This window comes from Apis cerana, linkage group LG3 (assembly GCF_029169275.1).
Source record: "Apis cerana isolate GH-2021 linkage group LG3, AcerK_1.0, whole genome shotgun sequence".
Classification (NCBI taxonomy): Eukaryota; Metazoa; Arthropoda; class Insecta; order Hymenoptera; family Apidae; genus Apis; species Apis cerana.
Genome location: NC_083854.1, coordinates 1,496,358 through 1,515,321, shown reverse-complemented (window position 1 = coordinate 1,515,321; position 18,964 = coordinate 1,496,358). Strand labels below are relative to the sequence as shown.

Here is an 18,964-nt window from a genome sequence, read left to right as displayed (position 1 = left end):
CAGTATCTATTTTTTATTTATAAAATGTCATATTTTCCTCATTATCTTTGCTTCAATTTATTTCTTGAATCTTTATATGTAGATTGTATCTAAGCATATATATTGTATCTAAGCATATAATCTAAGATTTTCACCATGAAATTACAAAATTATTCACAATTCACAAAATTACATCAGTTATTTTTATAATCATAAAATTCACATAAATATTTTGCATAATAAAGTTACGACTTTTGTAAGTGAGAGATATTATGTGATAACATACAATTATTTTTAATAATGTGATATTTTTTATAACATTAAAAATCATAATCAAAATTGCCATAATCGTGATCGATAAAAAAATGATAACTTATGATTGTATGTAAATGGCTTTAAAAATCACAATTACATGAAAATGTAACACAAGTCATATAATAGAAAAAGTAATGTCGAATTGCTCCCCTCTCTTTTACTTTTCTATGGCATCATAAAGCCAGTTATTTTATTTTGTGTTGACCATTCTGTGTTTTTTATTGCAGTTATTTAGGTTATGTTTATCAAAATGATATTGTTTTTATATAACTTTAATCTTAAAGAATGAATTATATTAAAATTATATTTAAATTAAAGTGATTTGGTGATAAAAATAACCTTAGATTCACAATATTCCATATATTTTATGAGGATATACAAGAGGTATTGAAAAGAAATAGAAAATAAATAAGATTTATTATATATATTGTATGTATGTATTGATATAATTTTGATATTAGTGTTATGTTTGTAAATATATATTAATAACTGAAATATATTATCAGTATTTTTTGGCTTTTTTTCTTCTAGAAATAATAAATAATAAGTTGTTCTGATTAAATAAGATAATTTTCCTGGTGTTATATTATATATTATGTTATATAGAAAAAAAAGAAATAAAATAATATTTTTTCGTTCGCTTTCTTTGTTTATTATATGATAAATTTATGATAAAATTCAAATTAAAATATCTTTTAAAGTAATAATTTTTATTTTTTAATTATTTTAATAATTATTTTAATAAATGATTAATAATTTTTTTATAAGGAATAATAATTGAATTTATTAGAAAATACATAGTTTTATTTAATAAAATAAATTGGATTTTGTGTGTCCTCTAAATATCTATTTATAATAATACCATATTACTTCATTTTTATACATTTTCGTACAATTTTTATATGGAATATTTTTTCATAAAACAAATAATTCATGAATTATTTATAAAATCATCATATGAGATTTCTTATAATATATAATAATATTATAATATATATATAATAATATTATATGTTAATGTATAATATAATAATATTATGTATAATATTTTAATATGTTATGATAAATTTAGTTTCATATAAATTTTAACAATATATTGAAAATTAACTTTAATGAATTAATATTTTAATAATAAATAAATAAATAAAGTATTAAGAAATAATAAATAAGATATTAACTAAATAAAAGTAAATTTCAAAAATTTTCTGTTGCTATTATATTATTATTATATTATAATTAATTCTTGTTTATTTTTTCATTTACCACTATTAATAATTATATGTGTTAATTATTTTTGTAGGACATTTTGGAGATTGATTCTAGAATTTAAAATAAACATAAAAGTATATATTTAATAATTTATTAATAATATATTACTAATAATATAATAATGATTTCGATTATAATTTTTGCTTATAAATATTAAAAAAATTATAATAAAAACTAAAGAAATTAATTTAAATATAAATAAATAAAATAATACAGATATAAATAAATATATCTGTATATTATAGTGATATTTTTATATTTTTATTGTTATATTTATATTTTACGTTTTAATAAAAATTCTCGACTAAAATATTTGTTAAATGAGATATAGTTTTAATGGTTTTGTTCATCTAAATGCTATGAATGTTATATAGCATTATATAGTCTTCAACTTTATTTGAATTTTGAGAGGAATGTTACAATGTAAAGAAAACTAAATTATTTTTGATTACTAGTCAATCTTTATGAAAAGATATCCATGTAAAATTGATTTTTTGAAGATTGATAGAAAATTGATTTGATTCATAGATATTATTTTTATCATTAGTATAAATCTATTTTTTTTTTTTAGATAAGTCAAATTTTCTTTAATTGTTGGGAAATAATACAAATAATGAATTTTCAAATAATCTTTTAATCATCTTTGAAATTTTATAAATAATGATACATTCTGCACTGAAGAATTAATATACCTATATATTTTAATGGATTGGCTAGTTTGAAATATAAACAAGTTCTAATTGTTTGATTTTATAGAAAGTATATTTTTTATATGTAAGTTCAAAATTATTTTAAATTTTTTATTGATTGCTATTATTAGCAAAATTATAAATCAATCATATTGTAATCCGTTGTTTAGTATGTTGGTTGAGATAAATACAATTAAAGTCTATATCATATGATTTATATGGAATTGATAAGAAATCTTTTGAATCGACTGTTTCAAAAACAAAGGTAATAATTAGATTATTAGCAAGCAAATATTGAATATTTTTTCAGTAATTCTAATGAAATAATAATTATCCTGGTATTATAGCTATTCATTATTGAGTATAGAATTTCTCAAATTAATTAAGTTTGCTTGCAATACATTAAATTTTCATTAAATTAAATTAAATTTTAAAATTGAGACAATTTATAATTAATAATTCAATTACTATAAATTAATCCTATAATTGAAAGTATATATATTGTATATACGCACTGTATATATACTCTCATATTATATTAATATACAAAAACATTATATATTATGTATTTCATATATCATATATTAGCTATATATTATATATTATATATTACATATTATATATTATATATTATATCATATTTTCATTAAATAGAGTCTTTACTTAGATTGTCCAGTAATTAAAGTTAAATGAAACCAATTCAATATAGTATAGTATGGTTATAAAAAAATAGAATATTATATGGATATTACAATATTGAAATATCAAATTTGCAATTATATCTAAAATATAAAATCTATTTAATCTTTTTCTATATTATTAAATAAAAGATACATTGCATGATTTTTACATATGTAAAATTTAAATACATTGTATTAATCTGCATTAATCTTGAGAAAAATTGAAAATTATAATGTGTTCTGAACTATAGTTTTATTAATCTAAATATAAAAAGCATTTAAAATGTAAATTTAGATTAATATTGGATTATATTTAAATATTCATAATCTTTGATATGAAAATTATGAAAATTGATATTTTTGAATTTTATCAAATATTATCAATAAATATAGATCATAAACTTTTTTTCCTAAAACGAATTTTATTTTTTGAAATATTTAATTTCCTTTTTTTTCATTGAATAATTAAATGTTAGTTTGTTTTTTAATTTGCAAAAATGGCATCTCTGTATAGAATACTTATATGTCTCATATTATTTCATTATGAAATTTCTGTTACTTTTATATGCAAATTTTTCAGGCAAAATGTGAAAATTATTCATTTATAACCGAAATCATTATAATGGAAGTTATGATGATGTTATGATGATTAATCTCATATTAATTGTAATTTTTCGTTTCGATCAATATTTATTATATATTATTTCGATTAGCTAATGTTTTATTTTATATTTTATTCTCGCATTTCATGAATTTTTTAGATATTTCGCTTTCCATCCCTTCCTACTTAAATTTTTATTTCATAATATACAATTAATTATAAAATTAAGTTAAATTATTTTGAACTATGATTGTATTCAGTTACTATGTTGTATCATCAAAAATTCTACTAACGAGTTTTCCTTTATTATATTTTCATTTATCTTATTTTTGTTTTGACAAAAATATTTTTATATTTTTTCCATTATTATATTTTCAATTTGATTAGTTAGTTTCTTTTTGCTTATAAAAAAAAGTATATAAGTTATAAGTATATAAGTATAAAAGTATATAAAGTTGTCGATAAATCTATCTAATCCATAATTAATGTTTTTCACAAAATGCCTAATTATTCTTTAAGAAAATTTGCTTCAGTGATCTAAAAATTAAATGTTAACTATGTAATAAAACGGAATTCAAATGAAAAGTGTAGTTATATATTTAGTCCAATTCTTATATTTATTTTTTCATATTATAATTTATTTCAATATATTTTTTATTATAGTACAATTGTTCTACAAAAATATTAAATTGTTTCGATTAAATTTCATTTTTATATTTTTATTTAATATACAAATTTATAACTCTGAATCTAAAAACTTTTTTCAAATAATTAATTTATTGTAATTGTTACATGTATTAAGAAATTTCTATAACTTTATTTTTGTTTGAAATATATATATTAATTTTAAATATAATACAGCCAATAAATAAACGAGCAATTTAAAATAGAATTTTAATATATGAAATTATTGCATATATATTATATATGGAAAAAAGTATTGTGATACAAATGTATAGTAGTATAAAATATATATAAGTAATATTAAAAATTATTCCGTTAAATCGATTTTTTAAAAAGTTCTAGACATTCGTATCATAACAATCATGCTATGTCAATATTTTTGTCCAGTATTGATTTGTAACAAATGTTAATGAATGTAAACAAACATTATCAGTTATATATCTATATATGTTAATATCGTTGTGTCCTTAAATATGACTTGTGGGATTTTCAGAGGAAGGCCAAAGTTCGGGAGTGATTCAGCGCGAATAGACTTTGAAATGAAACTTTGAGTTTTATTGAAAATTTTTTTTACAAATGCGAATTATTTTTTAAATTCGTTAAACTCTAATTGTGATTCTAAAATTACGTGTTTGTTTCTTTTGATCGAATGTGTTTCTGACGTTGCTTCTAGTAGTCCTTTTTAATTCCTTATCTATATAATTAAGTAAGGATTTACAGGTAAGAAATCTTCGAGAAAGAATTGTATATAATTGTTCTTATAGTTCTCATTATAAATTTTTAATAATCGATATTTTTATCAATAATTAAATAATATTGTCAAGAAATCGATACCAGATGAAAATAATTGAAGTTATGAATTTTTTTTATTTAGAGTTACTATAAGATATTGTTAATTTGTATAATTAATTGATATTTTATTGAATATTTAATATGTTCAAAACATAGTTGAATAATAATATGAATAAAAGTAGATGAAATAGACTATAATGTAGTTCTTCAAAATTTTTTATTCCAAATAATTATAAATAATACTTTTACGTGCTTTAATAATAATTTTAAATAAGAAAAAATAAAAAAATAGTCATTTATTTGTAAACAATGTTACAGTATGGATATTATCAAAAATTAATAAAATATTGATAACATATTAATAATTGATAATTCTAATTCTCAGTAAGCTACTTAGAATTTTGCTATTTTTCTCATGATTTATATTATTTCATATATTTAAATTGTTACAAATATAATATTTACTGATCGATCTCGAAATACAATATCCTTTCTCTTTGAAAATGTACTTGATTAAAGTCATTAATTAAAATGTTAACGTACAAATCTTTCAAAAATTACAATACATTTTTTTTACATGTTAAAATATAATATGTATAAATATTATGTATGTAAATGATATATAATACAGAGTGTTAAAGAAAAATGTTGCTGAAATTATTTCAAAAATATTCAATTTACGGATGTTCTCACATTTTTAGAATATTTCGTATTATAAAATAAAGATAGAATATATAACATAAAATTTAATATAAAATGAGTAAATAATTAATATGATTATAATATAGTTTTACGAACATTTTTATCTTTAATATATAATTATTTCTTTTATACAAAATTCCTTTTATTTTAATGTTCTTTGGTGAATTTTATTTTTTACAATATATTTAGAACAAATATGACAATAATAATATAATATTATTATATATATAATAATATATAATATATAATAATAATATAATAATAATTAAAGATATTTTTGATATTGTAATAATAAGTCTACAATAATAATCCATATTGAATTGCTTTCTATAATTTGATCTTCAAAATGAATTAAATTTTTTGTTAATATATCTCTGTATTTTCGTATGTGAATATATATATATATATATATATATATATATATATATATATATATATATATATATATATGTTATTGATAAAAATTGCATCGAATTATATTAATTATCACAAAAAATAAATAAATTATAATATTACATTTTCTTCAATGTATGTTGTTGGAATTTGTTTGTGTTCATATCGACTTAAGAGTCAATGCTACATCATAGCTTGACTAATATTGAACGCTATGCGTTTTGTGATGGTCATTGTTAATAATTCGTTAACAAAAGTGTAACAAAAGTTTTTGCAAAGAAAAATATTACTTGAAATTATCTCAAGAATTATTTCCAATTAATGTTTCCTCATTTTTAAAACGTCCTGTATAATTAATCCAAATTCTATAATTTTCGATAGACATATTAATCATTAAAAGATATAAAAATCCAATAAAAGCTGTTAATTTCGTTATATTCAATTGTTTAAACATTGCATTAATATGTTCCATTCATTGTTTTTATATAATTCACTATATGTATGCACTAAAAATTTTTCTAATATTTTTTCTGCAAAAATACATTATCCATAACTTTAATCTTGCAGTTACGACTTTTTAGTAAATATATAATTATAATTATGCTTTGACATTTTCTAATTTTTGATCTTTTGAGACATTTATATTTATGTTTCTTTCGTAAATAAAAGTTCGTCATTTTTTAGATTCAATAGCTTCTTGCTTTAAATCGTTTTCAGAAGAATATTTCAATAATATTGTCTATATATACATTATCTATATATCTATAAATAATCTTCGATATAATCAATTTCATCCTCGTTTATATCTGCTTTGAAATAATTTATTTCCTCTCGAAAACGAATAAACTTTTTCAGTCGTTCATTACAATTATTTAAATCTTAAAATGATAATATTTTTTAGGAAAAATCTATGCAGATATTTATTAAAAATATATAAAAATATAGATTTACAAAAAATTACTTACATATATAAAATTTGCACATAAATTATAAAAATGGATTTATTTATATCCTTTTCATATTTGATTTATTTAATTTGATTTTATCTTGTGTCTTTATACTCATAATTTCTTTTTCAATGAATTTTTTCTAGAGTTGAGAAAATTTTCTATTTGTTAATTATAGTTTACAAGAAAAATGTATATTAAAAAGTTATATTAAAAATCTCAAATACGAATGATTTTTATAGTTTAAGTTAAATTTTTAGATAAGTCTAATATTAAATTATATGTAAATTATAATTATAAATTATATTAAATTATAAGTAAGTAATCTAATTTTTATTTTAGTTTATATTATCTTATAATTTTTATTATATTTTCATTATTTAAAATATAAATTTTGTTTTAGTTATTAATCTGAAATTATTCAAAAATTATAAATTATAATACGTTATAGTGTATATGAGTTGCATTAAGTTAATTCCTAACTGGAATGGTATCTATTTACTGAAATATAATATTAATCTAATAAATTATATTAATTTATTATTATTCTCGAATTGCAATATTTTGATTTTTAATTATTTTAATTTATAATTTTATTATAATCTTTCAATTAATTTATAATTGATCCATAAGATTGCTTTATATACTCGATGAGGAATTTCAACAAATGTATGTGTAATTATGCAATGCTTTCTTTCGACATGATACAAGATTTTGATAACAATCAAATACATGAATAAAATAAAAAATACATAAGTTTCAATAAATAATTTTTATCTTTATCTTTTTTGTTAGTTTACTTAGCATACATTGTTTGTTTAGAAAATTTTCTTGTCATATTGTTGATGCATATTAGATGCATTTAGAATTATTGTTCATAAAAAATATACAATCAATATAAAACGGTATAATAATACAATCATATCCTAATTTTATAATATTTAATAATCATTGAAAATCAATCTCATCTATGGTTGGAAATCTAATGCAATCATACGAATAATTACATCAACTGAGTTATTTATATTTCTTTAAATATTTTATAATATTTTTAAATATTATTAAAATATTATTAAAAATTTTAAATATTTTTTATTATCTTGCATACTAGGTTTTGTATATCATATTAAATTAAATAATTGACTATAAATAATTTTTAAGTCGCACAAGTAGTTGTTCTTAATCTGAAAAATATCCTTCACAAGAATCTCCAAATCTTCTATATGATAAGAGAATTAAAATTAAAATGAGAGAAATATTATTCAAAATAATAGTATTATTTAATAATAAAAGTATTATTCAATTCAATTTTTTTCATTTTTGATCTTGCGTGATTGAAGATTATGATCATAAATATGAATAAATTTACCTTATAATAATTTTAGATAATATACAGTATTTTATTTATGAAAATTTAAAATCATCTGATTGTAAGAAAATAAATATATTTTTTTTTAATTAAATATTTAATATTTTTATAATAATTATAATAATAATTTAATATTTTTTGTATTTATCATTTTTAGAGTAGAAAAATGCTATTTAATAGCATAATTACTATATATAAAGGAATAAAATATAAAAATAAAAAATATTATAATCATAAATATTAACAATCTAAAATCATATGTACAATTATATTATTTATTTTATTATTTTAAAAAAATACATAAGTATTATAAAAAATACATTATAATATTAACATTTATAATTTTTATAATTTTGAATTTCTATAACTCTTATAAATAGAACATCTCAGTTGTTAACCTAATCTTACTATATCTTTATAAATTTTATTTAATCATTGTTAAATAAAACTTTACCTATCTTTATGATATTTAATACAATTCATTTTTGATAAATCAATTTAGATATGTTTCATATATAACTTTAGATATAATCCGAAATAATTATCAAAATGTATAATTCGCTGTATAATATCATTTTTCAATAAAAATGATCAATATGATATATTATTATTATTTATATATTATTATTTGAAAATATTATTAGAAGACTAGATAATAAATTCGAAAGTGAGCTCGTTATCCGTAATTTTATATTTTTATCAATAAAATAATTAAAACATTTTGCATATTTAGATTTATTTTGGATATTTCTAAAGATATATGAAATTTACGATATTGTTATACAATTTTTAATTGCATTTTATTTTTTTACAAAATGAATATCATTTAACATAGATCCAATACATTGAGATAATATTGCATCTTGTAATAGCGCTACATTATTATCAGATTGACAATTATTAAAAATTATTATTTAAATTTGATATCATATTTTTTCTGATAGCTAAATGTTCTGCTTTTACAAATTTCGATTGTAAGTAAATTCGAAGAATTAAAAAAAAAAAAATCCCAACACATCTGTTAACAAATTTTTAACATTTTATTTAAATCATTATTAAAAATATAACGCTTTTCTTAGTTTTAAATCATATAAAGTTTTAAATCATAAAGTTACACGATAGCATTTATTAATTGTTTTAGAAAACAAAACGAAGTTTTTTTTAAATCAAAATGAATGATTACAAATCAATTAAACATTTTTTTTAATTGTTATAATAAATTTTAAATTAACTAAATAATATAAATTAGAAATGACATACTTATTTAAATTAGGATTATGATATTTAATTGTTTAAATTATCAAATAAATAATTGAAGATTTGAGAAAAATTAGCAGTATAGTATTCGATTTTATGGAATTTATGTAGAAGATTAAAGAAATTCTTTATTATTTACAATACAAATTTACATTTCATTTTATCAAAATTATTTGGCTTTGTACATTTTTCAGTTAATTTGTAAATTGCTTTTTCATTTTTATCATATTTTAAATTTTGGAAATCGTACTTTAATCAATTATTTCTTCAATGATTTTAAACAAATAATCAAATAAAAAATAAATTTTTTTTTCGTTTTTAATAAAATTTGGATTTTGAATATTAACTCTTTTTTTTGCCATGCTTATATTATTTGCTTTTTGATTGCAAACAACATATAACTATTAAATTTATATTATTCAAAACTATCTAAAATTATCTAACTATATTTAATCATCTAACTATCTAATATATATTTGAAATTGTTTTTGATCCCATTCTTTAAAAGAAAATTATTGTATCCAATTATTGAGCAAATCTTTTATCATAAAAACGAGTATCTGAATAAGTTCGAGTAAGGAATATCTACTTTTATTAAAAATCCTAAATATTAAAAAATTTCAATAATTTATTTACGTGGATAGAAATTAAAAAAAATATATCTTTTTTAAACTATTTTTATTTTATTGAATAAAAAACACAATTCTTATCAAAATCATTTAAATTCGCAATTTTTATTCGCATTAAATAAATTTTTACATATATCAATAACAATTAACCAAATATCAATTACATTAAATCAGTAAATAACTATGCTAGAACTTGAAAGTATAATTATAAAGTAAAACTTAAAAATATTGCGAATTTTATTTAGATAGTATACACAATTTTTTTGCTATATTATTTTTTTGTTATATTATTTTATATTAAAAAAAATAATTGTATCAATATATAAAATAAAATCTATTGTTAATATTATCTGAGAAAACTTTTCTTCTATGCTTTTAAATTTTTTACATTTTGCTCGAAATTGTGCATCGTATCATATATATTCACTTTTAATTATGTCAAGTGTCTTTTTTATAAATTTAATTCTAATAGAACGACAATTGTGTTGACAAAGACATTAAATTTTATTACAGAAATGAATTTATTATTTGAACTATAATTTAAAAAAATATAGTATAGAGAATATAATAAAGAAGAATGTAATATAATATAGAAATATAATATAGAAATATATTATATGTGCATCGTATCATATATATTCACTTTTAATTATATCAAGTATCTTTTTTATAAATTTAATTCTAATAGAACGACATTGTGTTGACAAAGACATTAAATTTTATTACAGAAATGAATTTATTATTTGAACTATAATTTAAAAAAATATAGTATAGAGAATATAATAAAGAAGAATGTAATATAATATAGAAATATAATATAGAAATATAATGTAATGAAATAAATATAAATGAAATAAATATAATATAACAGAGAAGAATATAATATAGAGAAAAATTCATTCTCAAATATGTTTAAATTACTATAATCATTTTATTGATACAATCCTTTTTTAAGATCAAATTTAAGATCAAAATTAATAACTTGCAATCATCTTCGTTTAAAGTTGCCAAAATATATTTCAAACATATTTGTAAATGTATGACAATATATCTTAAACATTTATTTTGTTGATGTCACTTTTAAATACGACTGTTTTTTTTGAGTAGCAATTCATTTTCTCTTTTAATAATGTATTGTAAGATATAATTTTTTATTGAAATTTCTGACAATTGAATACTGATATTATATTTCGAAAGGTCAGTTTTAACAAATATTAATAGAAACTCTTAGTGATAATTTTTCATTATTTTTCTTCTTTGAAGTAATTTTATATTTTTTAACTCGTTTAAGAGAATTTTTTCCAGTAATGTCGAAACTTTGTCACTTGATTCGTCACATGATTTTGATAGTCAAATCGATATTTTATATTATATTTATTATTTTTAACAATTTGAACATATCATTTTGTTTTCTTTAATTTTTCGTTTCTTTGTTCTTTAAACTTCATTTAAACTTATAAAACTTCATTTATTATAATACATTTAAATATATTTTTAATTAATTTATTTTATCACTTTTTTATCAGATTAAACTTAATTTATAAAAATAACATAAAATAGATTGATGTTGTGTCATACATTAATTTTAAATATAAATTTTATATAAAACATATTTAATATGGATGGATAATTGTGTCATATATTAATTTTAAATATGTATAAATTTTTTATAAAAAATATTTAATATGAACGGATAAATATGTTATATATTGATCTTAAATATAAATTTTATATAAAACACTAACTATTTGATGTATAATGATAAAATTTCATTACACAATAAATAAAATAATACTATTTTTTAAATAAATAAAAAATATTTAAATTACATTATTATTTTCTATGTGGAAATATTATTTTTGTATAATAGAATGATAATAGTATGAGATATATGAAATAGTTTTATTATTATAATTTTTTTTTGCAATCACTTGTTATTCACTGATTGAATCGTCCAGTTTGAATATACTATATAATCAATTATTATTTTTTCTGTAAAATCGATTAGTTTTATATTTAATTTCAATCCATTTTCGAGTAATTATACATTTTTCGATATAATTCAATTTCTTTAAATATTAAATCCTCTTTTGAAATATAAGAATTAATTTTCTTCAAGATATTTATTTTCGATAGATAAAAAAAATTAATTATTTTCGATTAAATAAAAAGAATTAAATTTTCTGTTTAAATTGTAATTATTGATATTTATCACATCTTAATTTATTTATTAATTCTAATTTATCATATTTATTATCAAATTATTTATTAGATCTTCTATGGATAGTAAAAAAGGAACTATAATGTCTAATAAATCTTTAAAATTTATCTTCGCATTAATCATTTTTTGCAATATCAAATAACAAAAATATTATTTAGTTCTGATTTAGAAAATCTCGATAGATATTTATTTCGTGATTGATTTAATCAAAACAATAGTATCATCTATACTTTGACCGAACTATTCCGTTATAGTTCAGTCTTCAATCATATGTAGAGCTTATTTATTTAACATCCTCAATTATTATTACTTACTATTAGTTATTATCAGTTATTTGTCATTTACAATCATGATTGATCAAACATAATCTTTATTTCTTAATTTTTTAATCTTCAAATTTATTTAAGTTACATTGTAAATACATGTTACATTTGTATATAATTTCGGCCATTCACAATATAGATAATTGCTCTTGTTTTTGATATAAATTGCAGAATACACATGTTTTGAAACATTATCTTGATACATATCTCTTTCTTCCAGAGTTGAATCAGTTATTGCGAGTCTATATTTTGTTGAACCTCGTTCTATTGTCCCAATTATTGATTTTGTATTTGCAATTGATGTGATGATCAAGAGACGAATTTATTCATCTCTTATTCTGTTTGCATCATGGAGAAATAAAAATAATTCATTAATTAAACATAATCTGGTAGTACATAATAATATATGTTTAATATTATAATTTATTAATCGAATTTTACCACTAAAAATGATTCATTTGTTCGTGGTAAGTTTCAGGAACAGAAGAATATATGATGCTATCCTCACTATTTCTAGATTAAGCAGATGTATGTCATGTGACTAAGTATCCGACAAAACCAAGCGTGTCTGCAACTGTGTTTGGAACTTGTCATTATTATTATTATTTTAGAAAATGTAAGATAGAAAATTTATTTTATTGTATGATTAATGAGTTTTAATCTTAAATCTCTTATCATTCCTATCTTATTCATGAACATATATAGATATACATATCTTTATATATGTTTATTAATATATCTTATTGAAATAGATTATTTGGTGATCTCGTCTGCAATGTCCAAGATGATGGCGTCCTCTATATATGTATTTTTTCGAAACAATTGGTCGGCACAATCTTTGACAATCTTTTAAACAGCATTTTTTCCCTGGAATTGGATCAAGAACTTTTTTATGAATTATCCTATTGCTTATCATAAAATCCGTAAGTATAATTTTTTAGATTTCGAGCAATTCAAGATTTAAGAAAAAAGAGAAGAAGTACTTGTTTTTTCATTATATATCTTGGAGGTCTTAAATTTTTTCCAATATTGCCAAGTCATTTTTAAGGTAAATTTTATACGTCACCATGCTACATCTTACGATTTATATTTCATTTGTCATTAATTTGTTAGAAATGTAATTTCTCATATGAAAAAAAAATAAATTTATGATTGCGTTTGATGTATTAAAATTAATACAATAAATAACAATACTTTTATTTTTTAAGAATATTAAATATTTATGTTTATATTTATGTTTATACATTTTAACGATACATATTTAACGATACAAATTTCAATTACGTTGAAATTTAGTAGAATTATTTTAATATCAAGTAGAATTATTTTAATATATTATATTATATTATTATTATAATTATTATTATATATATTATAATTATTATTATATATAAATTAATAATAATTATATTATTAATTACATTGTTATATATTAATATAATTATTATTATAATTATTATTATAATAATTTTTAATATATTTATAGTTACGAATAAAATAAAAGTCTATATTGAATATGTAATGAATCATTCTTTATAATATCAATATCAATATAATATCAATATAATATCAATAATAAGAATTATAAAAATTATATATTAAAATGAAAGTATAGGTGGAAATATGGAATAAAAAAAAAAAAATTGCAAAAATCATATAAATATTATTATATTTTAATGAATATAAATATAATTAATTATATTTATATTCATATATAATATAACTCTAATAATATGAAGATAATATATTTTTTTTTTATAATTTATATTGTTATATTTCTTATTCTAATATAATTTTTTTGTCATTATATGTATTAATCCTTGCAAAATATTAAAGTTAAATATAAATATTAAATTTATCATATATTTTGAAATCTTTTTGATCTAACCAAAAGTAATATATATTTCTAGAAATATTTTCTAAGACACATACTTTCTTAATTTTTTTATTAAAAAATATTATTATTAAAATCTCATGTAATAAATTGTGCAAACAAAATGTTGCTAATCAAATTTATTGTTTCTATGAATAAAATATTCTAAATTTTTGATACAAAATTATGAAAACATTTTCTGATAATCTCTATATAATCAGTAATTATTACTTTTGAGATTTTTTTAAAGCTTCATCAACTATAATATATGTATTATATCTGATTAAGAAAATGATTTTTCAATAAGAAAAAAAAACTTTCCTGAACATTTCATGATTAATTTTTCAAATATATTATATTATTTTCAAATATATTCAATATATTTCTATTATCATTTGCCATAAGATAATAATAAATTTAATCAAAATTAATATATCATAAAAAAATAATTTTTATAATTAAAATATAATTAGCTATTATTATGGACATATAGGAATATACTTCTTATCTTGTTTCAATTATAATTTAAAAAATTTCATTTTAATTCAAATATCTAATACTTATAAAAAGTCTAATACTATATATCTAATATATTATAAATTTGCGTTGCACCTAATCGTAAGCGATTATGGTATGTGTCTAATTTCGATGAATGGAGTATAAATGGTAAAATAGACGTAACACTTATAGGAATTCTATTTTTACAATAGTTAAACTTTGAATACGAAATATTTATAAAAAAAAATTATTTTTTTAAAAAATTTTTAAAAAAAAATTATTACAAAATCATATTATACTATATTATATCATTATACTAAAGATATAATATTTTAACATATTAGATATAGAAAATGTATTCTTTTCGATTTTTGTGAAAAACAAAAGTTTTATTATAAAAAAAAATTGTTATTAACGACGTCATTTTTTTTGATAACTTTTAGATCCCGCCATGATATAAATGCGATGAATCAATAAATGTATCAAAGCATATATTTTAGAATACTTGATGATGTCTGAAAATGCCTTGATAAATTTATTGATTTATAAACATGTATTAAGTAATATAAAGATCTAAATAAATGAAAATCAGAGGAAATAATATTTTTTTCGTGAATAGCAATATATATATATATATATATATATATATATATATATATATATATATATATATATATACTACATGAATAATATTGCATGAATTATATGTATATATAAAATTCATATATGTATGTATTCATATATGTATGCATATATAAAATTCATGCACTATTTAGAATAAAATATTTAGAATGCAATGAAAAGATTGTGATCGATACAAAGTTGTGAGAAAAAATTTAGTTCGCATCTATCTTAATTAAATTGTGTTTTTTTTATAATCCGAGTATTTTTATAATCCAAGTAAAATAATTATTATTGGGAACAATCAATAGATTTTGTTTCTTCTAAATTTTCTTATCTCTAGTACGATATTCTATTGTATGCAGCAAATAATAATGATTTAAATTTTCTTTGCATCAATATTGCAAATAGTGATATCTAATGATGTCTCGTTAAACAAAATCTATTTATGATTTTTTATGCTTTAAATTGTAATATAAAATTCAGATTTCATTATCTATAATGATTTAATTCATAATTATTGAAATTTTTGAAAATTTAATTGAAATTTTAAAAATAATTTCATTTTGTATAAAAACAATATTTACAAAAAGGATTTTGGCGATTCGAAAAAATAAGTAAAATTTTGTGAAAAATGTTTTAATTTTATATTAAACTTTGACATTAAATTTGAAATAGAAACAGACTTTAAATAATCTGATACTTGTTTGGCGCCAAATACAAAACAAATCTTGTTGTAAATACGCGATAATAAATTATGATTTTTCGACAAAAAACTTAAATGAATTAAACAATTTTTAATTATTAAATATTTTTAATATATATACATATATTTGGTTTTCGAAATATTAATTTAAAAGTTTCAGTATTAAATATAATATATTTAATATTTAGTATATTATATTATATTATATTATAATAATATTATATATATATAATGATTATTAATATAATCATTTTCATTGTTATCAACTGTCTGATCTTAATATATATAAAATTTTAATTCTTTATAAAATATTCAGTTGCTTTTATGAAAAATCATAAATGTTAGCCGTTCTCTTAAAAGAATTTTTTTAAAATTCTAATCTTAATATTTATTATCACTTCAAAAAGTGTATATTGCACGCTACATGCTTTTATCTGGTTTTCTTTTACTTTCATATTTGTATTATTGGCAATTAGTAAATTAAATGTGTTTAATTTATTGGAAATTAGTAAAGGAGATTTTTGGAATGTAGATTTAGAAATATAGATGGGACATTGTATAAGTATTAAGATAATTAGATAAATTATATTCGATAAATTGCTATCACATTGAAAATTGTTGTCTATTTGAATAGATAATATTCAGTATATTAGTAATGTTTATATATGCAGGTTTCAATATCTAGTATAAAGTTTAATTAATAAATTAATAAATATTCATATAGAAAATAATCTAAAATTTATTTTTTCATCTCTATTGTCCAAAATTTATATCGATTTTTCAAAATTATAATATTTTTAAATAATTTAATTCAATATTTTTGAAAATAGAATATATAAAATATTATTTATAATAATTTATTTTTTCTATCAAAGTATATATGTATAATAAATTAAATATAATTAGAATTTTTAATTTAACTCGAGTATTACTGAGTTTTGTTTTTATTTGTAATTAATTGTTTAATTTTAATTATTCTTTCTATTTTTCGATTTTTTTTTTTAATAATTATTCAGGAGAGATTGTGTATATTTGTAATTAAAGTAATTTACTGTTTCATATTCTCTTTCTCACAATTAAGTCGATGAAATTATTAATATGAAAAAAAAATCAAAATATTCAATTGTTCAGAAAATAATTTTATTTTTTCAAAAAAATATTGTTTTTCTTATTTTGTTACACTACCTTTCGCCATTATTTTGATAATTTAAAGATTCAAATATCATACAAATCTTTTTCTTTCTTAACAAAAAGTTGAAATAAATAAGTAATTTTTGACATCTTTGTTTGAATCAAGATTTATATCATTCAAAGAATTTTGTCATTTAAGAAATAAATAAATTAGGAGAGCATGATGAATAATACATTCTGTCTAAGTTGCAATCTTCTAGCAATTAAATTTATGTGTTGCCTTGCATTATCGAGATAGAAAATTTTTCTATTCAATTTTGATTGTTTACTTGATAATATTCAATCGACAATATACATTTGAATCAATCTTATAGTAGCTTAGTAGTAGTTCGAAAAATACGATTCTGTTTCAATCCAACTATACAGACAGCATAATCTTTTTTTGATGAATATCAATTCAATCAATACCATCTTTGATGTTAATTGAGATTATAATATGTAAGATTATAATTTGATTATAATTTGATTATAATTTCCACTATTTCAATCAATTTTTTAATTATTCAATTCTGTATTTTTTTTATTATATTAGATAAAGATATATCACGTGATTAATATTAAGCATTCATTGTATCACATGACGTACTTCTTTCTAATGTAATAGTAGAAACGAAGATAATACAAGATAATGAAGAATACAATATGTTCTATTTTTGCAAATGATAAAGCTTATTATCTTCTTAGAGTGGCAATTCTGCTTATACAAATTATTGGTATAAGGAATAAATAAATATTTAAAATAAAAATATTACAAATACTTCTATGTGGACATTGAATTTGAGCAAACAATTTATGAAATATAATCATCAGATATGGACATTTCAATTGTAAGCAAATTATAGCGAATTGATCTATAACAGTGAATAATGTTTACTCTTGAAGTAGCATGTACATTAAATGACTTGTTTGTAAGTGTAAATCATATATAAACGTGTTATTTTATTTTTAATATAATTTGACCTATAATCTGTAATGATCTTTCTTTAGTTGAAATTATTATTCGAATTTCTTTTTAATATTTGTAGTTCAATTATATTAAATAATTTCTTATTAAATATGTTAAATAAATCTTCATATGACATTCTTAAGAAGCTTATTTCATTTTTTCAATATTTATTGAAAATGACTTTTTTTTATATTCTATTTTACTTTATTATTAATATTCTATTTTTTTATTATTAAATATATAATTTATTATTAAATATATAAAATTAATATAAGCAAG

General features: G+C 17.8%; 1 protein-coding gene across 7 annotated transcripts in view; it reads left to right on the top strand.

Annotated features, from left to right (window-relative positions):
• The first annotated feature begins 100 nt into the window (after positions 1–100).
• The window catches only part of LOC107993574 (proto-oncogene tyrosine-protein kinase receptor Ret), a 211,162-nt gene continuing 192,298 nt past the window's right edge, over positions 101–18,964 (top strand). The window contains exons 1-5 of one of the 7 annotated variants that reach the window (XM_062073302.1): positions 120–425; positions 522–678; positions 13,071–13,239; positions 13,323–13,466; positions 13,603–13,773. In XM_062073302.1, the coding sequence (XP_061929286.1) occupies positions 13,743–13,773 (31 nt within the window). In that variant the 5' untranslated portion in view covers positions 120–425; positions 522–678; positions 13,071–13,239; positions 13,323–13,466; positions 13,603–13,742. The other 6 variants (XM_062073303.1, XM_062073304.1, XM_062073300.1 and 3 more) reach the window with 6 other exon arrangements.